This window comes from Opisthocomus hoazin, chromosome 5, assembly GCF_030867145.1.
Source record: "Opisthocomus hoazin isolate bOpiHoa1 chromosome 5, bOpiHoa1.hap1, whole genome shotgun sequence".
NCBI lineage: Eukaryota > Metazoa > Chordata > Aves > Opisthocomiformes > Opisthocomidae > Opisthocomus > Opisthocomus hoazin.
In genome coordinates this window covers 54,163,274-54,186,006 of record NC_134418.1, presented here as the reverse complement: position 1 = coordinate 54,186,006, position 22,733 = coordinate 54,163,274, and the positions used below count along the sequence as shown (strand labels likewise).

The window sequence follows — 22,733 nt, the reverse complement described above, 5'->3', positions numbered from 1 at the left end:
TTCAGAGCAAGGTTGCATACTACAAAATTACAGCATAAAAGACATTGACAAAACACCCCTTTGTTGTATACAGAATTGTAGCATCCAGTGACACTTTTAATTATCAGTCATTGTTTATTCTCTTCTGTTTTCAGTGGTGTCACCTTATTCCTTCAGCATTGGCGACACGTCAGATATGGAGCCTTACTTACATGGAGGTATAGCTGTCCAAGTGAAGACGCCCAAGATGTTTTACTTTGTAAGTGTGTGCTTGACCTAACCAGGTTTTTGAGTATTAGTGGTCTGAGCACTGGAAGCAGAGTTCGGCAGACACATGATTTGATTACCCGTGATTTGGGTTTACATTGATTTTATTGGGTAAGAATAGTGATAGCTATTTACTAAACCACAGAGAATAGGAAATAATTCAAAGTTACCTGCCAGTGTAGAGACAAAAAATGTGGGCAGCCTGTCTCTGTACTGCTGGGCACTCCATGAAGGTCTACGAATATGTGGTCTCTTGGCAGCCTTCTGAGAAGAGGCAGTTTGAGTTTTTATAAGAGGGGTTGCAAGCTACATAGTGCTGTGCACCTGTTTGGGCCCACAGAAGGTAGATCCTGACTACCCTCAAACATTCTTCTAAAAAGCTGGGAGCAAGAACCAGCTGCTCGCCCACTCTCTGATCTGAGAATGCACAGCTCCATGTCTTGTCTTTGTAAAGCAGTAGCTTCCTATTCTTCCTGAGTGGGGAAGTTCTACGAGCAAACAGGTAAGTTGCCTATAAAATCTCTGGCAGCCGACCTCAGAGCAGTTTAAGAGATGAGTCTTGCCACTAGGATGTGAAACATCTTTCTGACTTTTTAAGTGAGGAAATTTGCAGTAGATAATTACTTTATGCATCTTTTGTGGTATTAATAATGGAGAGAGTAATAGCAATGCTAGTAAGAAAGGATACTTGGTTCTTAGTCTCTCCAGGAAGAGTATTGTTTTGTCAGGTAGCAGTGACTGTCATGCCCTTAAGTGGGTGTGTTGTTACCATGAATTCTATTTTTCCAGGAACAGTTGGAGAAGCAGATAACTAATCCACTATACCTTGTTGCGGATTTTAGCAAGCCTGAGGTAATTAGCCTGTGGGGATTTGGGCGTAAGTGCTTTAATGTTAAAACTACATGGAATGTAATCTGCAGCTTTATGTGTTGAACAATATAATTTCCTAACTCTATTCTGTAGTAGTTAAATATGAGTTTGAAGTATGAAATAAGAGTGAGGTATCATTTTGCATGGTCACACAGAATATACATTACGGTTTAGATCGCGGTAGAGGCTTGTTATCCATGATTTGCACCAAGTGTATTGTAAATGCATAGCTCAACCACCTCTGCTGTTTAAAATCTCAGTTTTTAATAAGTGTTTAATTCACGTACTGTAAATTTTGCAGGCGATGCAATGATTTTTTTTTTCCCTGTATTTAATGAAGTTTTGTTGATAAAAATCACACTGGCATCAAAGCTGGGATAATCAGAAAAAGGTGATCACTTTTTTTCTTTGAAAAAATGGTTCAGAGATATTCTTAAAATCTGAGAGGAAGCTAGCTGTATTTGCCTCTAACACAACTTTAGTTAAGTATTATGGACATGCAAGGCATGTAAGTCTCGGGCTCATTAGAATCTTAAACTAAAAAATACGGATCTAGTGATTTTTTTGTTTGTTTGATAACGTAAAGTCTGACTTGCTTGTTCAGATTTTCTGCTTTTGACCCTTAATGCTGGGCTTTGGTATTGAAGTTTGGCAAAATGCAATGCATTATAATGTTTAGTTAAAGAAAGATTGCTGCATCTTCCAATTTCAGCACTAAATTCTGTTGGGAGCTCTTTAGTTGGACTTAGTTGAGGTGGGTGCTGAATGTATGTGAAGGATATTGCATTATTACTATTTATAATCCCAGTTTGTAAAAAAAAAAAAAAAATTAGTGTAAGGTATTTCAAATTCACTTTTTAATTCTATTTAGAAACTTTTTTTGAGTAGTATGGTTAAGAGACAAGGAAGTGAAATGATAACTGAAGAATTCAAATAGTTGCTTTTGTTTCCTTCAATGTTTTCAAGTTTGTAACTGATCAGTTGCTATTGTCTTAACAGGCGCCTTTGCAGATCCATGTTGCCATGCTTGCCTTGAACCACTTCCAGGAGAACTTTGGTCGCGGACCAAACATTGGGTAATGTAGTAGTCTTGTGTTTGCTAAGCCTTGAATCAGAAAGATCTCTCCGTTTACTGTAGTTACTGGTCCGATGTGCAGCAGGTACCTTGTCTCTGTGGTACTTAATAGACAACATAGAAATGATAAGTTGAAATCTAGATGAGAAACGTTATGTAATGTATGGCTGGGTTTGTAACAGGGCTTTCCCAGTATCGCAGTGGCACTTTCTGGGCCCAGGTGGATAGAAAATGCTTCTGGAGGAAGTCCTCCTCTGTTTCAGTTTTTTCACATTGTGGGGTTAATATGGAAAAGTTGTTCAGTGGTTATCCTGTAGCTTATGACATTTTTTTTTTTAATAAAAATGGTCCAAGGATTTGTATTTCATGCTCAATTTGTTTTTTTCAGCTGTAGTTCTTGATGTGCGTAATTTTGAGTTAAACTACTTACAAAGTATAAATCTTAAGACTGGACTTGCACATGAGCTTCTCCACTGAGACTCCTGTTCTTGAGCTAACCATATCATTTAGAAGTGCATCTTTAATGTTCACTTCCAGACTTCCTACTGTATCCAGTGCTTTTCTCTCCATTGATTGTGTTTCTAGAAGGACTCTGGAATGTTTGTCATCATTGTTGTTTCTACCCTGGTGTCTAGATGCCTTCAAGATGCTGAGGAAATGCTGAAAATAGCCATGTCTATAAGTGAAACACTGGAAAACAAAGTGAGTAGGGAATCATCGTCATTCTGAGTCATTTTTGATATGCTCATTTACTTGCCTAAAGGTCATGCTTTAGTTGTTGGTCCTTGTTCTGGTCTTCGTATCCATCTTTAGATGGATCAGCTGGATTTCTAAAGGCCATGCAAGGATACAGAATGGTGTTTCAGCACTGGTTCAACCAAACGTTCACCTGACATGAACGTTGAATCCTGTGGCTATATGAGTCCAGATTTTAGATAAATGCATATTACAAGTACAGGGTATACAGTGGGTCTGTCTTGGCTGGACGCCTTTTTGCTAGTCAGAGTGAAATAATTTGTCTATCTTTTACTGAAGAACAATAATCTATGAAACTGTCAAGCACTGACTTGCTTGACTGAAGGGATAAATCTGTTGTTATTTTTATTATTTATCTGTCTGATTTTTCAGCCTCAGGTGAACGGAGATGTAGTGAAATGGTTGTCTAGGACTGCTCAGGGATTTCTAGCTCCTCTGGCTGCAGTATTGGGTGGTGTTGCTAGCCAGGAAGTCTTGAAAGCAGTAACAGGAAAATTTTCTCCGTTACAGCAGTGGGTAAGGATGTTTTTGGTTTTGGATCTTTATTTTGACAGTCATGTTACAAACGTGTGTTTGTGTGTAAATGTTTTATGATCAAAATAGCCTGAACAACTTCTATAACAGGAAAAAAAAAAAAGACTTGAGACTGAATTTAGCAAAAAAACCATGTTTCTATGTAAACAATAAAAATGCAACCAGTTTTAGTCAAGCTTTTCATATTTTGGGGTTCAGACATCGCATTCTTTTGTTTCCACAAGCAAGGAGAGCATTGGCCTGTCAGTGCATGGCTGCAAAGGTGTAATATAGTCCAGCGGCCAACTTAAGCTACTGTACTCAAGAGCAGGGCTTTCAGAGTCTCAGTGTATGTGTCAGGATAAAGTTAGATTTTAAAACTTCACGGTCTAATTTGGAAGGGTAACATGTTTCAATGAGTTTTTCTTTCCCTCTGTGCTTTTTCCTGTCCACTAACATTGTGAGGTGAACTGTAGGGAACAGAATGCTGTATAGTCTTCCACTGACACTAAAAACTTGGTGCTTCTATATTTCTAAGCTGTTGTACATAGAAAGCATTTACTTTATTTTATAAAGGAAAATAACGTGAAAGTTTTTCACAGGTTTTTATTGGTTTTTTTACTTTTTTACAGCTATATATCGACATGTTAGACATTGTAACACCTCTAGAAAAGAGGGGCTCTGAAGAATTTCTCCCACGGTAAATATAACTACAATCTACTGTTTTATGTACTGTTCACGTCTGAGTCTCAGGCAGGCACAGAAGATGTCTTTTAAAGTTAATTCAGTACCATTTGCTGGAGAGACAGGTTTGGGGTTGAGAACATGTGTCCTATTTGAGCGTGGGATAAATAGGAATTATAGGGGACTCAGTCTGATTTTCTTAGTTTGTGTCAAAGTGCAGTTTGGCATCAATGATACGACCGTTATAAATGGCAACTTACTAGTCTTCTGTTTCTGTCCCCTATGCCTGCATAGGGGAGATAGGTATGATGCCTTGAGGGCTTGTATTGGAGACTCTCTGTGCCAGAAGCTGCATGATTTGAATGTTTTCTTGGTGAGTTTGACTGATACTGTTACGCTTTTTGCAAATGCTTTGTCGATACAGCTAACATCCACTGCCTTCAAAATAATGACAGCAGCCCTGATGATGTGTGCCACTGCAGAATAAATGGTCCAAAATTGTAACGGGACTTGTCTTCATGGTTTTCACTTACATTTCTGTCTCTAACAATGTTGTTTTCTTTAGGTTGGCTGTGGAGCGATAGGCTGTGAAATGCTAAAAAACTTCGCACTTCTTGGTGTCGGTACTGGGCAAGACAAAGGCTTGGTAAGTCACCTGTTAACTTCACTTTGTTTATTAAAAAGTAATGTGACAAGGACTAATTATTTAATTAGACTACTTAAAATTGTTAAAAAGTCTAAGCGTTATTTCAGGCTGATCTCTGTGCCGAGGGTAAAATGACCTGAGCATAGAAATAGTGTGCAATTAGAAGCAGAACACACTTGGAGCAGTCTTGCTGTATTTTTATTTTAAAAGAAAATTTAATCAGTCAGTATAGGCAGAGCTATTAGCCACAGCGGGTGCCAACAGGAGTACTTTGTTTTGACAAGTTTCTGTAGAGTTTTCATCAAGATTATTGCTTAGTGCTGCTCTTAAATTGTAACTTCAGCTGTTGCTTTTGCCCCTTCTGACTTAGGTTACAATTACAGATCCAGACTTGATAGAGAAATCCAACCTGAACAGGCAGTTTCTTTTTCGACCTCATCACATACAGGTAGGCTTTCTTGTTCAATAAACTTTCTGTTTCCCTGTCCCGTGTCCTCACCGAGAGTTGAACTTGTGAGTGTATGTATTTCTGTCCAGAAAAGACTTAAAGGCTGTAATGAAATCCAGTATCTTTTAAAACAATACTTAGAACTATGTTGGCATCCCACTTATCACTATTACCAGTTGAGTGAAATTGGCTGGTCTGATCTTAATTTGTGCTGACTTAATTGTGGTGTCTGACTAAGGGAATCTCTCAAGCTTGAGAATCAGATGAGGAACACTGTTTTGCATAAGAAGCTGCAATGGGTTAATATGCCAGAAATGCTTTACTATGCTATGGAAATTCATGGAGAATAGGACAAAAGAACAAAAAATAGACAGCACTGGCAGAAGTGTTCTCAATAGAAGAGCTACTTCTAATGGAACTTGACCAAAGTTGCTGTCTTCTGACTTAATTCAGTCTTCATTAAGCTGGTAAATAGCGTGGCAAAAAGCCATGTATATTTAGTAAATATGTGATATTCCTTAGAAGCAGAGAGAATATCCCTGTACTTGAAACACAGCACAAAATAGAAAAGGTGGCTCAGATCTTGACAGCAATGGGGAAAAGGGATTCCCCTGCCCAAAACCCAGCAGCTGAATTTTCTGCCTCCGGTTTGTGTCTGGCAAATCTGGGAACAGATTACATTTTGGATGGCTAGATAAATGGAAGGTGAATCTGCAAGCTTTCAGAAGCCACACTGTCTCGAGTTGCGCTGTTCTGAGTTCTGATCCCTAGATAATTGAATGTAGTATGGCTAGAAGTGTCAGGTAGGTTAAGAACTCTGTTTCAGTTTAGCTTCTGAAATTGGCTTTGTGTGGGAAGCCTTGCAGTAATGTGATTATTCACAGATGTTTGATGTCTGTACTGCGTAGACATAGTCACAGTAACTAATGGGTTTATCCTCTGACAGTCATGAACTGCTCCTTATGGCATTTTGAGAGCATGAGGCGCAGCACGTGGCATCAGTTTCAGTTACTTGATACAATTCTGCTGCACCATTTAAGCACTTTCACCTTATGGTGTCTGACACACTACTTTAAATAAAACTAAAAACCCCCTAGATTAATAATGTATTTATTAGTGAGGGAGGTATATGATTAAAGAATTTCCTTTATTATATGTTTTGCATACTAACATTTCTGTTGGTGAATTGCTGTCTGATCAGCAAATGAAGTCGATACTTCTGTCCCCCAGATGTTCTTTTTCTGAATGTTGTTCTTATATATACGTATTTATACTTTCAGAAACCCAAAAGCTATACTGCAGCAGAAGCAACTCTGAACATCAATCCTTACTTAAAGATTGACTCATATATTAATAAAGTTTGTCCAGCCACTGAGAACACTTACAGTGATGAATTCTATACCAAGCAAGATGTGATTGTGACTGCTTTGGACAATGTTGAGGCAAGGAGATACATTGATAGGTAGGTTGTGGAAAGGAAGCAAGGGCTGCTTTTCATGTTCTTATGTGAACTCTGCTTTTCTATTCGTAATATTCCTGATCTGCAACTGCTTATAAGATCTGATAGCAAATAGTTCAGATGTGTCTTGCTCCTCTATAGAGATGTTGGCTGGGGGGAGGAAGGGGTTTATACTTGCAGTGGAAACCAGCTCTCCTGTTGTGCAGCTGCTACTGGTCACATGGCAGAGAGCTTTGGAGTGAGTTCTTGAAAATTAATAGCTCTCAAGATCTGATGCGGGGGAGAATGCAGTGGCAGTCTTAAGGCTGAATTATTTATGCATAAGAATATGTATTTAAATTTATAAGTAGGGATGTTTACATTTAAAAATAATTACTAATGCTCCTAATCCAGGTAGGATCAGGTTTATTGTATCCTGATCTAACCTGAAATGGCTCTTATTTAATCTTTTCTTTTCCCAAGTTTGGTGTAAGCTTTCCACTCTTTCAAAAGTGCCTAGAGTCAATTCTGATTACACTCCGGTAACGTCTGCAAGGCAAGAGTGCAGTGATTGTGCTGTGTTCTGATAGTCTGTGTCTTTCCATGTCAGTCGTTGTGTAGCAAACCTGCGTCCTCTTATAGACTCTGGAACTATGGGAACGAAAGGACACACGGAAGTTATTGTGCCCCATCTAACAGAGTCCTATAATAGTCACGTAAGTGTTTTCAGACTGTCACCCTCCGTAGGTAGTCCCTTAATGCCCTCCAATTCTTTAATCGTTTGTGTATCTATTTGAGTTGCTGAGGATCAGTACTATTAGGAGATCATGAGTTCCTTGGTTTCTGATGAAAAGCTCACAGAAAATATAATTTGAGCAGACTGGAGATATGTCTGCTACCTAGCTGATGATCACACCTAGACCAATAATTAAAAGCAACTGCTATATGAACCATGAAACGCAAGCTTTGGAGAAAGCCCTCATTCTGAAGCGTTTCCAAGGGACTGACTTATTTTTTCCCCCTTGAAAACTCACTTCTAAGTAAGAATCTATTCCTGCAAGGACACTGCAAACTGGTTTTGTACTTGTGGGTTTCTTTCTTAGAACTGCTTTCTTCCTGCTCATTCTGTTCTTGGTGACTATCACCTCCACAGGCAGGCAGGAGAAACACAAGCCTCTGGAGTAGGAATTAGTCTGCCAGTTTCTACAAGCATACACAACTGTTCTGTTTGAATGGGGAAGGGGGAAATGAACCTTCAGACTCTTGCAGTGTTCCTCTGTTTAAGTGCTTGTGAAACTGCCTTTACAAGATAGAAATTCAGTGGTTGAGAACATGATGAAATGGTGCCATGTGGACACAGAGACAGGATTTTGAGCATCCTAACGGTCTTGCTAGGGTCCATAAAGAAAGAATTCTTTCTGGCTTTAAGTGAAAGGGTGTATTTCATGTTGAGAGTGCATGTGAATGCAAACTGCGCATCTTGGAAAAGCTGGCTGGCAATTTCTTCTGTTTGTGTTTTAGAGTTAGGTTTTGCTTTCCAGTGTTGAGTTTAGATTATTCTCCATAAACAGGAAGGGATATGTTAGTGTTCATAAAACAAATTTTGTTCTAAACGTAAATAAGGCACCTTGCATTTTATAACAGTGGAGTTTTAAACTTATATAGTCTAGAAATTCTTGGTGTTATTATTAGCAATAAACTTTAATAAGCCTAAATTTAAATGCAACTCTCCTTAATTACAGCGGGATCCACCAGAAGAAGAAATACCTTTTTGCACCTTGAAGTCTTTCCCAGCTGCCATTGAGCATACGATACAGTGGGCAAGAGATAAGGTAAGGGAATAAGCTTGCTGGTGTTTAGCATAACTTAATGTGTATTTGAAAAGGTGGGGGATCTTACATACTTCTTGCAAAATGCCATATTTGTTCTTTTTATTTTCTAGTTTGAAAGTTCATTTTCTCACAAGCCTTCATTGTTTAACAAATTCTGGCAAACCTATCCATCCGCAGAAGAAGTTCTACAGGTAGGGGAATGATGCCAGGGTAAAATACAGAGTTAAAACTAATGCTTTATGGATTTTATTTCTATTTAAGTTCAGTGAAATTTGGGTTATTTTCTGACTTTATTCAGGAAACCTGAAGACTTATTTGAAATACTGAGGCACTGCTAGCAAGTGTATAGCAGATGTCACACTGATGTGCAACTAGCTGGGAAAAATGAAGGGAAGGCTTAGTTAAATTAGACTCAATTGCTTACTGTCTTTTCTTGTGAGTCTGTAATGGCCTATGGTCTATAGGGCTGGGTGGAAATAAATAAAGTAGGTCACAGCACCTGGGGAAAAACCTGATGGAGAAAATTGGATGAAGGATAATAATTCACAAAGTGACCATCTGTTTCCTTTTGCCTAAAACTTACTAAAAACATATTTACTGCTTGACTGGATTGGCAATAATCTTGACTGTTTTACTGTTTTCATATTTCCTTCCCTATCTAGAGAATAAAATCAGGGGAGAGCTTAGAAGGCTGCTTTCATGTTATTAAAACGCTCAGTAGAAGACCCCGAAGTTGGACACAGTGTGTGGAACTAGCAAGAGTAAAATTTGAGAAGTATTTTAGCCATAAGGTAGGTATGGCCTGGAAATGAGGTGGCTCTAGACTGATGAGGATTTTAGAAATCTTGGTAGCCCTAATAACTAGGTGTCCAAGTCTTTGCACTCGCTTCCATCTCTTCTTCGTAAATAATGAACTGTACTTGAAACTTAAAAATGCTGCATCCCTTCCTCTTTCTGCTGTAGAGCTTTTAAGTCTGATTTATTAACTTACTCCTAGTGGCTCTGTTCAGTAGTCTCCGTGCAGTTTTCTTGGCATTTTTCCAGCTGACTACATACTGTGTTTTTCCAGAGCAGCAGGATTATTGGATGTCTTTTACTAGAGGACAGTGGCTTTTTGTTTCCTCCACTAAACTTTTGTCACTGAACTCATCTTCATATCCCTGATTTTCTCAAAGATATCACAGAAAGGTTGGCTGAAATAAGTGTCAGTCATTCTGAGAATCTGGTCCATAGTGTTACTTAAAGTATGTGTGTGTGATTTTGTAGGAAAGGTGTGATCATGATGTTGTATATTAATAAACATAATGTGTATCTGTGCGTATGAAAGCCCTGGTGGTAGTTGTCACAGTGAGAAAACATTGCATTCCCAGTTGTGAATCGGTATGCAAGAATCCTAAAGGGACAACGGGGTGGGGGGAACGCTGTGCTTTTTGGATTAAGTGTCTTGCTTGGACTGTGTACAGATGAGGTGACATTGTCCTCTTTGTCCTGTGAATGAATGGGGAAGTCTGTCTTGTAGTACAGCTCTCTAAGCTCTCTGTCTTGACATGGGCATCTTAGATTTTCTTAACTCTTTAAATTACTTCAGCTACGTCTTGGAGTGTCTTAAAAGCTGTGTCAAGATTTCACATCATTAGTAAAAAGAAGGCTTGATTTAGTGTGGTTGTGTCAGTCTGTATATGACAAATTACTAAAGCTGCTCTGGGTTTTCCTCTAGGCTCTTCAGCTCCTCCATTCATTTCCCCTTGATACACGATTAAAAGACGGAAGTAAGTACAAGTGCCCCTTTGTGCCTGCTGTGAATTCATGGCATACATCATGCGTTGCTTTTCCTGATTCCTTAGGATTTCATCTGATGCCTGTCTTACCAGGTTTGTTCTGGCAGTCACCAAAGAGGCCACCTTTCCCAGTGAAGTTTGAATTGAATGATCCTTTGTAAGTATGATACTGCTACTGAGGTGTTTTATATCATCCTATAAAACTCGCCCTACAGCAGAAAGTGCAAGGCAGTGGCTTTATAGCACTAGTGGTTGGACTGGTACTTGATAGGTACTACTAGTGCATCGTCTTACGCTGTGGCAGATTTGGTGAGCTGTATCATACTTCCACTGCAGGTAATCTAACTTTCACTGGCATGGGATTGGAGGGTGCTGTGGGAAGTTCTGACGATGTCTAATGTGAGGTGGCTTAGAACAATCCATTTCATTTATTGTGTGACTACGGAATTACTGAGTTGTTGCTGTCATACCCTCCGGCCCCCATTGTGAAACACAGGATGTGCCAAGTTAAATTGGCTACCTAAAATGACCTGGTGGAGGGACCCTTTTTCTTCTTCATCACAATTTGGGTCTGATCTAGATGGCTTGGCTATTACAGATAATTTTAAAAGTTGATGTGGTTGAAGGATTGTAAAGCCTTTATCCGCTGCATATCTACACCTACATTGAAATACTGTCTGGATCGCCCTTTTTAGTTTGGGTGAAAACTGAGATCATGCCAAATATCAAACTATTTCTGAGGTTAAGCTTTTTATTATCATACTGATGTCATGTGAGCATTTGTAGTTGTTTTCTTGACTGCAGAGGTTATGGAAATATGGTTTTTATTAAATAACTCTTCACTCATCAAAGTTTGCTTAATTTTGGGGATGACTTCTGAGTCCCTCAAAATCTGTCATCTGTTTTGGACTGTGTGCACTGAAGGGTGGAATTTCTGTTTCTCTGTGTGTTTTCAAGACCTTGTTCAATATGATTGCAAACCTTTGGGCAACTCAAATAAAAAAAACAACCAAACAAAAATAATTATCTTCCTCTTTTCTTCAGGCACTACAGTTTCATTGTGAGCGCAGCAAAACTGTTCGCAACAGTGTACTGTGTTCCTTTCACAGAAAAGGTAATCCATACTGCAACAGTGTTCCCATCGCATAACTTGGATGTACATGTTCAGTTTTGGCCTGATGTCCAGTTGCCAATTCTTTCCAGCAACTGATTAAAGTGATTCTTAAAGTAGTCTATCCTTCAGCACTGGCTGTTCAGCAACTGCTTATATTTAGTTGTTTTTTTTTTTTTTTTTTTTTTAATCCCTAACCTGGAGAAGAACTAAGTAGTGTATTGGGTATTTTCAGTAAGCACTGAACTCAGGAATTCTTATTTTGATGGACCTATTTCCTGTGCAATATAATAATTAAACAGAAACGAGATCTCTTTAAGGCATTTTTTTCATCAAGTGATTTAGCTGTGGTCTGGGAGTTTTACTTTTTGCTACTCACAGCCTCTGTGTTGCTTATCCTTTGTTTTTGTTGTTACCCTTTTTCTTTTCTAATTCATTTTTCCTGTAAGTCATGTTAACATTTCAGTTCTGTTCATTTTTGAAGTGCTAGGCCCTTCACACCACTCTGGTTCACTGTGGCAACTGAAATGTTGCTTGGTCTTTCAGTGATGATGTTTCACTGAAACATCATTGACTATTTGTGGGATTTTTTGGCTTTGGTATTCTTTGAAATGCTACTGGATGTACAGTCTTTTTGTGGAGGCCTTTTTGAGTTGATGTGAATTTAAATCATTTTTCTTCAAAACCATAACAGGATTTGTCAGAGGAAACTATTTTGAAGATTATTTCAGCTGTGAAGGTACCAGAGTTCAGACCTTCAAACAAAGTAAGTGTGATATTTAAAGAAAAAAAATAAATCCACAAGCAGTGTCTCACATCGCCAACTACTTCTTGCACTGATGTTGATGAGAAATAAACACAAATTAAAATGTGTTTTGGGGAAACGAGTGTGGCATACGGGACTACTTCAACTTGATATAGCTAAGATATCTATGTACCAGGTGCTAAATGCAGGATGTGGGGATTTTTTGCCTTTTGCAATTGATTTGTTGTAGCATTGTTTTCCAAGCATGAGTGTAAGTCTGCAGGCTTATCTAAATAGTAAAATTTACTCATAAACAACTTCAAAGCAATCCAAGACTAGTGTCAATTTCTTACTTTTTCCTAGGTAATATGAAGGAAGCATCATTACTTTTATGTTTATTTTTGAAGTGTTAACTTCAAAACAGTTTAAGCATTATTGTGCAGTGATTAGCATTTATCATCATTTAAAATTAGCAAATATTCCAGGGTGTTTTCATATTTTTCCTGCCCACTGTTAACACTTGTCTCATGAATGCTTGCCTTATGAGACAAGACCGATATTTTGACTTGAAATCACACAATGAATGAGGTTGGAAGGGACCTCCGGAGATCGCCTGGTCCAATTCCCTTGCTGAAGCAGGGGCAGCTAGAGCAGGCCATCAAGGACTGCGTCCCATTGGGTTTTGAATCTCTGGGGTTGGAGACTCCACAGCCTCTCTCTGCTGCCTGTGCCAGTGTTCAAACATCCTCACAGTTTTTGTTGGGTGTTTTTTTTGTTCTTTAAAATATTTCCTTATGTTTCTCATGCAATTTTATGCACTTCAATTTGTGCCTGTACCCCCTTGTCCTGTCACTGGGCACCAGTGAAAAGTGTCTGGCTCTGTCTTCTGTACTTTCCCCCTGCATCAGATAATTATACACGCTAATAAGATCCCACAGAGCCTTCTCTTCTCCAGGCTGAACTGTCCCAGCTCTCTCAGCTTCTCCTTGTGTAAGAGATGCTCCAGTTCTTTAATGATCTTTGTGGCCCTTGGCTGGACTTGCTCCAGCAAGTCTATGTCTCTCTTGAACTGGGGAGGAAAGACTGCAGGGAAGCCAGGAAATCTAGTACGCTTCACACTTGCGCTGTACAAATTTCGTGTATTTTATTACTCAAGCACTGCACACACTTGCAGGTTGTACAGACTGATGAAACTGCAAGAAAACCAGATCATATTCCAGTCAGCAGTGAGGATGAAAGAAATGCTATTTTCCAGCTGGAGAAGTCTATACTATCCAATGAAGCTCTGGAAAGTGAGTAGTGCAAACTAGCTTTATAGCCTAGTAACATCTTGCAATTGCACTGCCAGTAGCAGGACGTTCAAGTCTTTGGATAAAGCAGTTCTGTAATTCTGCAAGAAGCAGATAGCTGGTATCTAAAGCTTTCTGAAGTGCCATGCCGATAACTGACCGTATTGCTTGACATTACCCTATGCTTCTGTATTTCTGAGATTCCTGCAAGTTTTAGGGTTCTCTGTTATACTTGCATATAAGTACAACCTTGATGACAGCGAGCAGGCAGCAGGGAATTGAACTCTAGGGAGGGAAAGGGTGCTGGCTAGATCCCAGATGGACTGAAAGTGATTCTGGTATGAGGAGGCTGAGAGTTACTACTGACAGGCATCAATCTGAAATTATCCTAAATTGTGAAGGCTGTTAGACTCTTCTTCACCATCTTCTAGATATGTTGAAATGAGGATGCTTGAATCCTGTTCTTGTGCCTGGCCACATGAAGAGGTCATTGGGCAACAATTACATGCATGCATTTTTAGTCCATGACCACAGGGGAAGAAGATTAGCTTAGCTCTAACCCATCCGTGGAGTGTCAACCTGAACCTCCGTCTCCTGTGCTACTGAGTCCATAGTGAAATGCTTACAGACAGACAAAGCTTATAGAGGGAATTCACACAGGATGGAGCTCTACTGAGGTGGGGTGTATAAGAAACATCCATAGGACTGTCCAAAATCTATTCCTGGTGTTGCAAGCAAAATAAAATTACGGAGCTCTGCTGATATTTCTTTCATTACTTGCTTTTAACGACTGGTATTGATGGGGGCATTTCTTCTTCTAGCATGGGAACGCAGGTTATAAGTAAGGCACCAAGCTCCAGAATGTGAAATTTTTAATTTGTTAAGGTTCTACTTCCCTATAACTTATGTCTAGAACATCTTCAGTTTTCTAATAATGATTTTTGCTCTTTTTTATTTTTCATGAGCAGATGACTTGCAAATGAAGCCCATCTCTTTTGAAAAAGATGACGATAGTAATGGGCATATAGATTTCATAACAGCAGCATCAAACTTGCGAGCCAAGATGTACAACATCGAACCAGCAGATCGGTTCAAAACAAAGCGCATTGCTGGAAAGATAATTCCTGCAATTGCAACAGCTACAGCTGCAGTATCGGGGCTAGTGAGTATGCTTTTTAAAAGGCTTAAAATGCATATTTCTTTGTCTACTGTTCCTTGCCTAAAACCACTGTTGTCTGGATATTGATTAACACTACCCTGACAGAACCGCATTAAAGAAAATGTTTATTTCAAGCCCAATAATCTTTTTTTCTTATGTACCAGTACAAAAGGACTCTCTGGGTTCTAGATGTGGTAAGCCTTTGGTGCTTTTATTTCTGATTTGCTGACCAGAAAGCGGAGTTGGAGATCAGCATTTTTGTTGTTTTCTGCAATTAATATGAGCTTCCATCAGAGTGCCACTGCCAAGAGTGGAAAGGATCTGTTCTGTAGTAGTTCACATCCATGCAACTCAACAGAACTGCATGCTTTGTGGAGGTGTCTTGAATTAAATAGTTGTGGAAGAGTCCTACATTAGGAACACTTTTGAACATTTTAAATATATCCATTAGAAGCAACAGAATTGATTTCTGTAGCATACTTGGTTGTATCTCCAGATGTGGTTTACTCTGCTGGTTGGACAAAAGCTGATCTCATTAACCACTTACTCTGTAGCTGCTGCCCTCTTAACTAAACCAGTATTGATAACACAGTACCTAAAGCCTGCGTTTGGTCTCACGGAAGTATGGGATTCTCATTTACTGCAGGTTGCACTGGAACTCATCAAAGTTGTGGGTGGCTACCCAGCTGATGCATACAAGAACTGTTTTCTGAACCTAGCCATTCCTATAATGGTCTTTACAGAAACTGCTGAAGTAAGAAGAACGGAAATCAGGTAGGAAGGACAATGGCAGAAACCTGGTAATTGATGCTTAGAACTTGGTGACCCATTACAACAAGTACGAAGTTTGTACAGTTATTAAATCCAGATAACCAGATTAAGTCCTTATGTACTCGCATAGCAGGACTATGATGGAAGCACAGTTCATGGTCTTACTCCCATTAAACATAATAGATATTTAAGGTCTTTTTTTTTTTGTTATTTAAACTTGGAAGATCATGAATCAGAGCACGCTATCAAACTCTATTACGCATTTACTATGTACTGCTAAAGGTGTAAGTGATATTTTTAGTACCACCAAGGGTGTCCCATAATGCATTGCTCAAGAACTTCCTGTTTGGAAAATGCAGCACATACTCTTCTGTGCTAATTTAAAAACAGTGGTTTTAAGGGCTTAGTTTTATTTTCAGTGGAAGCTGTTGCTAGTGGGGCTTTAAAAATCTAGATGAGTTAGGTGCCTGTCATGGTTATTAATAAACATCCTGTCTGCACAGACGGGACACGTTTCTGCATCTTAGTCAATACAGGAGCTGTTTTTCAGTAGGTCTGAAAACTCTGTAAGTTCATTGCCAGGTACTGTGTTTACTCGGGAGTTCCTACTGTGTCTTGTGCTTAGCCAGGTCAAAGGGCTGGAGAAATAACAACAGAGAGGGAAGAGATTTTTGCTCAAGATAAACCAGCAAGTCGCTAGGAGAGATAGCAGTTCTTTAGTACATGTTTAAAGGAAGTGCCTGAGTTCACTTGCTAAAGTAACAAACAGCCTTTCTCTTTTTAAAACAGAAATGGGATATCATTTACAATCTGGGACAGGTGGACAATTTATGGGAAAGAGGATTTTACTCTCTTGGACTTCATAAATGCTGTCAGAGTAAGTTATCTATTGTACTGAGTTAATACAAGATGAGAGGAAAGGGTTTTCTTGTTTTGGGTTGTTGATTTGGGTGGTTTTATTGTTTGGTTTGTTGGGGGTTTTTTTATTTTATCAAGTTATTGTTCAAACCAGAGTCATTCTAGAAAGAATTTATGTCAACGGGAATGTCTCTTAGTAAACACGTCCAAGCCTATTTTCAAATTCTTTGTTAATTCGATTGGCTCAAATGTATTTTAATAAAACTCCTGTCAGCGTCCATGCATTAGTAAGTGTTCTGGTTGGAATCCTATGGTTTTCAATAATTAGTTGTAGTATTAGCAGCAGTAGTATCTGCTGGCTTATGCAGCTGTCCTAGTCCTTTAATAAGTTTTAATTTTTGAATTCCAGGAGAAATATGGAATTGAACCAACTATGGTTGTACAGGGAGTCAAAATGCTGTATGTTCCTGTGATGCCAGGTCATATTAAAAGATTAAAGCTGACGTAAGTATAACCAGAAAATGGATCAAAGGATGTGAGTGCACATACAAATCTTGTTCATTGGTTGTATCATAAGGATGTGTGTCTGACAGCAATGTTTTCTCTCAAAGTGGTTGCTAGTCATTAATATTTGGGAAAGAAAAAAGATAATTTCTTCCTTTTGGAAAAAAAAGAAGAAAGGGAAAGTGCATTAACTTCTATGGTGAGAGCAGGAGACTTGCAAAATGCTACTCTAACTGATGAATGCCAGAATGAGAAACCCAAAGAAGTTTGACAGTTTTTTGGGGAAAGAATGTACGTTGCTTCAAGCAGAAGATGACTGATCAGACCTTTTTAAACTGGCTTAAAATTAGTGGTGATATTTAGCAACTTAGCTCTGAAAGAATGCGAACACTTATTCAGGAAGGAGTTAATGTATTGGTTGCAGATTGAGATTTCTGGAAGTCTGTTCAGTTCATAGTAATTCCTTGAGATTCTAGCTCATTCTAGCCCTTTGAAAAGCGAAGACATTCACAAGGCTTTGTAGTGCCGTTCTGACAGAAAAATGGGGTTTAACAAACTGGAAGGGAGAGTGTGAGGGCAGGGCATTGGTTTTTGACTGATAGGCCTTTGCAAAGTAACAGCCAGATCTCACCCAGGTTTAGTTCTATGTTATATGTTGGCTGAACTTCTTTAGCTCAAAGTCTGTTCCTCTCAGCTCCTGTGATGTGTGTGCTGGTCAGTGCTCACAGACTTTGCTAGAGAAGTAGATGCATGGATCAGTACTGTTTCAAAGGTTTGCCAGTAGGTAACATCAGGCAAAGTAGTATGTGTTATGGGCAAGCTACTTCAGACTTCCAGGGAGAGAAGAGCCTCTAAGCTGGTACTGCCGTTAGAGCGCCTGGCATAATAAGATGTGAATTTACAGCCTATCTCAAAGTAAGTTGTTTGTATTCCTTCTCCTACAGCTGTATAAATCATTTTGAATGAGTGAGGTGTGTAATGAAGTCAAAGGCGTGGTGTGGTGCTGCGTTCTTGTGAATGTCAGGCTTTCTTATTACCCTGAGACTTGGTTCAAGCTTTCCATGTAGTTACAGCAACTTGGGGTTCTGTTACAAACAGTCCAAAAAGCTTTGAAAGAGATTTCAACAGCAAACTATAATCTTGCTTGTGTGTTTGGTTTTTCTTAAGGTGTTTAAAATCTTTCTGTCACTGTAATATGACAAGCATTGCAAGACTGTCTTCATTTCAGAATTGCAGCATTGACTGGTACCATACTCCTTAAAAGCAAGTTTTAGAGACACAGTTGTCTGCCTTGCTCTGTAGCTTGGGGCTTCTTCCTCATGCAAATGGATATGACCTCAACGTCTCTGCTGAGAAGAGGCTAATGCTTTGTGTTCTTGCAAGAGAACAAATACTTTGGGGAAAGCAGTTTTCTGACCTGCGTGCTAAAGCATAGCCAGAAGGCAAATCCTTCAAGTGACCTGTAAGGAATAGAAATGAGTGACTGTATTCCCCCAGCCTCCTAGCATTCGAGCTGGCCTCATGAACAAGTGCTCCGAGTTGGCAAGGAAATAATTTTGAGACGTCCAAAAATGTAATGAAAGTGAGGTTGATTGACCTGCTACTTCAGTGTTTTATTGTGCAACTCCCAAGCGATAGCTGTAGCTTTTGAGAATGCGGAGAGCAAAGGGAGGAAGTTGCACTGAGACATAACATCCTTACCTAGTTTAAAACTCACATTGTGGTCATGAAGGAAGAAGTCTCAGATCTTGGGTGGTTTTCCCCCCTCATTGCTATTCGCCTTTGAAATTCAAGGACTTAGCAAGTCTTCACTCCAGTGGAATTACTTTCCATCAGAACTGTGTATCTAGTGTCTGCACTGGAGTGGTTCTCCCTAATAATGTATTACAATCAGCCATTATTGGTGGACCGAGAACTTGCTCCTCCTCATTGACCAAAATCTTGCACAGAAAGCTAAATTTCCCTTGTGCCTCAGTAGAACGCAAAAGAGAAATCATGTGGGTAAGGAATCCGATATGAAACTGGCCATTTTCACTTCTGTTTTGTAGCAAGAACTCGTTAGTGAACAATGTAATAGCTCACTAATGGGCTAAGTCTATGAAGAAAATGGAATACCTTTCGCTATACCTCAGGTGGAGGAACAGCTTGTGTATCAGAATTAAAAGGCAGCTTATTCTCCATTTTAATCTGGTTTCTAGTATGTTGGGCTTCATTGTTGGCAGTGAAATTCATCCTAGTCTGGCCCTGAATTCCAACTGCCAGTCCTCCTCCTCCTGTGTTAACAAGCTGTTCTTCGTTTCCTTCTAGGATGCAAAAGCTTGTGAAACCATCAGCTGATAAGAAGTATGTGGATTTGACAGTATCGTTTGCTCCAGAGACTGATGGGGAGGAAGACTTGCCAGGGCCACCAGTGAGATACTACTTTGTTCAGGAAGACAATTGATGGTAGAGACACAAAAGTCACTCCTGGACCATTTGTTCTGAAAGGATTGTGCTAATTTTCAGCTATTAAAGATGGTACTAGATATTTTTTTTTTGGTGAAGCCTTAATTAAAACAAATGGTGAAAATCAGTGGCTTTGCACTGAAGACGTACTGGATTTGTGTTTCATCTGCTTCTGTTTTCTTCAAACCTGTTTGCTCAAAGCAGGATTGGTCACTGCATGAGGTGGAATGTCCAGTACAGTCCTTACCTTAAGGACAAGATTTGTATTAATTTGTGGGGAGCTGAAGAAAGGAAGAAGAATGCTGAACCTAACAAATGGTCCCCATGTGCAAATTAGGTGCTGCTTAGAGAAGAGTGCAACAAATGGGGAAACTGCCATTTTAGAACTCCAGGTGTTCTAAGAACATCTGAAATCCATTGCATATATTAATTAATTCTCAAACAAGAATTTCATTCTTGCCATCTGCACATGAGATTTAATCCATCCAAAAGGTTTCAACTCCCACTTAAAAGCAGGTGAACTGCTTTATTGTGTTGTTGGTGCTCTCTTCCAAACAGTTAGCGATGCTGTCTGTCAGAGCAGCTATCTTACGTCAGTCTCAACATGGAAACATAGGGAGGCAGCTCTTGAATAGGTGTAAATTGTCACAGTTCCCCTGAAGTCAAGAGAGCTGGAGTTGCTGATTAGCTGCACTAGGACTGTTCTTTGGGGAATACTTCAGTATGGGGAAAGTGGAAAGCTGTTGAAGAGCTGAGTTAATACTTTCAACAATAAAACTTCGTCTTCAAGAAAGAGAAAACATTTGGTGTGGTTGAGCCTTTCTGCCCTCACCAAATTAAAAACACTGTAGCAAATGATGACTTTGAAAGGAGGAGAAGGCAAATGGCTCTGGACGTTTGTCATGGCAAACACTCTTTCCTCCGCGGCTCGTTTTAGAGACTAGTTATGCTGTACACCTGTGCACACCATGAGTCTGAGTTGCACTGAATGCTGAGGTTCTTATCATAATCAGTCAGTTACTAGGATATCTTCATATAAATCTGCTTAATCGGAAATAATTAGGGACTAGCTTTTCTGCTGTGGTGAGGCAGAGGTGCGTTACAGAAACATCTGTGACACCACCTTATTTTCTCTATCATTTAAACATTGGATAGTTGAGCTGGTAGTTCTTTTTTTCTCCCAATGATGATAGAGTGAAGTGAGGTTAAAATAAAAGCCTATGAACTGGAAAACCTTTTAATGTGTTTAAGCTTTAGAGATTGTGATTGCACATGATCTCCTGCAGCTGTTGCAAAAGCTATTGACTACTTAGCCATTTATCCTTGATTACAATTTATTAAGCTTTAGGGAAATCTTCACATTTAATGGACATTATTGGTCAGGAATTTTACTTCTCATTTTTTCCATTCTTAGTTGTAGTCAGGAATAACAGCTATTTGGCTGGGAACTTCAGCACCAAGCTACATGAAACTGAATAGCTGGAATCAACGCAATTATTCCAATATTTAGGATTTAGTCTTACGTGCGGGGTATCTTCTGGAAGGTGTATATAGTTTTACAGTCAGTCCAGTTTATAGATATAATTTTCTAGATTAATAATACTTTTTAAACTACCTAATTTATTTCATTTTTTTTAAGAACTTATTTCACTTCTTTTTAAGAACTTCTTTTGGAGAAACTTTTTGAAGCAGGAGCAAAGATGACTACATTTACAATGCAGAGAGGGCACAAGCAGAGAGTAAGTTTCCACTTCTAAGTAACAGCTAAAATGTATTTCACTGTAGCAGTATTAGAATCTGAACTCTTAACTGAAATGACTAATTAGTGCTAAGGATCACTTAAAGGTTTAGGTCAAGTCGAAAGCACTGTCATCTCTCAGTTGAAGACTGGGAAACAAATGAAATTGAGTAAGTACACTCTGGCACCTTAGTGTAGTGTTAACATCATGCTTATGCTTTCGAAGTAAGCAGCATATAAAACTAGTGAAGTCTCAGTACTGTGCTAGAATGCCATCTGACGGTCCTCAGGGACAGGTTTCAAGTAAATTTTCAAATACACCTAATGGAATGGCTTTTATTAATGACAATGCATACAGCTTTGTAAGACCCTTTCCCAAAAGGTCGAGGTTGGCAGGGACTGGGGACATCATTTGCAGACATGGCTGTGTCTCTATACTGCTTTTACTGTATGTATCTGTGGGATGGGTTCTGCTCAGTTAAACAGTTGCTGGTGGGAAAACTGAAAATATGCAATGGCTCTAGATATTTCTTAGCAGACCTTTAAAATTTTTTGGATATAAGTTAATCTAGGTACAAGTAATAACCTAAAGAGGACTTTATATGAAAGAACTGTGCATGTGAATTGGCTCATTAAAATTGTTTTTCATGTTTTAAAACTTTCTGAATTGCTGATATCGAGAGTGAATGTATTTACACTGACAGTTGTGCAGAGTGGAGTGAGCTGATTCAGTGTGAATTTGTGTTTGATACAGCCCATTTCTCAATCTGCTGCTGTTTTTTACCAAAAGTCTTGACAAGTGTTCAGCACGATCACATTAACAGGGCTCAGTCAAACTGGGTAAGTGAATTTCGGGGAGCTGGTCTTCCAGATCTCCAGCGTTGTCACTACCAGTGCTAAGTGCGCAGAGGCTTGTAGCACTACCTGGAATCTGAGAACTGCTTTTGTTTGGTGTTTTTTAGGTTTTTTTCACTGTAATGAAAGCTTGTGTGTGTCTAGGGCTGTTTGCTGCTCTATTCCTATGGAGCAGCTACAGCTAGCCGTCTCCCTGCAGCAGTGAAGAACTGTCATTCCACTAGAACACTTCGAATAGCTTTGCTTCAAAGTGTTATTCCTTGAAAAAGCAGTTGACTTGCAGAGATGGAGTTTTAAATAAGTATTGAAGATCTCTCTCTCAAATGCTTTTTTACAGAGTTTGCTCATATTTACACTAGCTTTCCCTTAATTTCTCACATTCTGAATAGTTGCAGGAATATTTGTGCAACAAAAACATGAGGCATTTAGCACCCAGCTCAACTGTTCTCTGTAGTTAATCTCCAGTGTTTCTTTAATGCTAGGAGTGGTGAGGATTCCATGAAGATCATGCTGCTGTTAACAAGACTGTTTTGGTGGATCTGATGAATTTAGGACTGTATTTACCTATACAAGGAGTAAAAAGCACACATTTTCAGCTTTTTTCCCACCCTTATGTATGGTGAAAATGTGAATGCCTATTTAAAAAAAAAAGGTGCTATTCAAGAATAATGAATGCATATAAAGAACAACTCTGGCACCAGCTGGGCCTCTGTGAATGCAGAAACCCCATCACCTCATCACAGCCTGATGAAATCGTGCGTTTGAGCTAGGCAGAGAGTTTGTATATCTGTCTGACTCATATCAAACTTAAGTAAAGGCTTTAGATAAGTTCATGTTCTTAATTTTTCCTTCTGTCTTTGCAACAATGTGGCTGTGGGCCAGTTCTTTGAAGAAAGGAACTTAATATCAGCCAAATGCAACTGGCTTATTAGCTTGAAAGGTTTATCCATCCCTGTTAATTATCTTGGGTCT

The 22,733-nt window shown here is 39.1% G+C and overlaps 1 protein-coding gene across 3 annotated transcripts in view; it reads left to right on the top strand.

Moving 5' to 3' along the window:
- Positions 1-21,530, top strand: part of UBA6 (ubiquitin like modifier activating enzyme 6) — a 35,726-nt gene extending 14,196 nt beyond the window's left edge. For 2 of the 3 annotated variants that reach the window (XM_075421287.1, XM_075421288.1), the window contains exons 11-34: positions 135-238; positions 1,036-1,098; positions 2,116-2,192; positions 2,827-2,893; positions 3,320-3,463; positions 4,093-4,160; positions 4,439-4,517; positions 4,710-4,790; positions 5,161-5,238; positions 6,519-6,700; positions 7,287-7,392; positions 8,419-8,508; positions 8,619-8,699; positions 9,171-9,299; positions 10,226-10,277; positions 10,353-10,443; positions 11,331-11,400; positions 12,092-12,163; positions 13,317-13,434; positions 14,400-14,593; positions 15,237-15,364; positions 16,151-16,238; positions 16,629-16,723; positions 19,031-21,530. In XM_075421287.1, coding sequence (XP_075277402.1) covers positions 135-238; positions 1,036-1,098; positions 2,116-2,192; positions 2,827-2,893; positions 3,320-3,463; positions 4,093-4,160; positions 4,439-4,517; positions 4,710-4,790; positions 5,161-5,238; positions 6,519-6,700; positions 7,287-7,392; positions 8,419-8,508; positions 8,619-8,699; positions 9,171-9,299; positions 10,226-10,277; positions 10,353-10,443; positions 11,331-11,400; positions 12,092-12,163; positions 13,317-13,434; positions 14,400-14,593; positions 15,237-15,364; positions 16,151-16,238; positions 16,629-16,723; positions 19,031-19,166 — 2,393 coding nt within the window. In that variant the 3' untranslated portion in view covers positions 19,167-21,530. The remainder of the gene's footprint in view (positions 1-134; positions 239-1,035; positions 1,099-2,115; positions 2,193-2,826; positions 2,894-3,319; positions 3,464-4,092; positions 4,161-4,438; positions 4,518-4,709; positions 4,791-5,160; positions 5,239-6,518; positions 6,701-7,286; positions 7,393-8,418; positions 8,509-8,618; positions 8,700-9,170; positions 9,300-10,225; positions 10,278-10,352; positions 10,444-11,330; positions 11,401-12,091; positions 12,164-13,316; positions 13,435-14,399; positions 14,594-15,236; positions 15,365-16,150; positions 16,239-16,628; positions 16,724-19,030) is intronic. The other variant, XM_075421289.1, reaches the window with a different exon arrangement.
- The last annotated feature ends 1,203 nt before the right edge of the window (positions 21,531-22,733 follow it).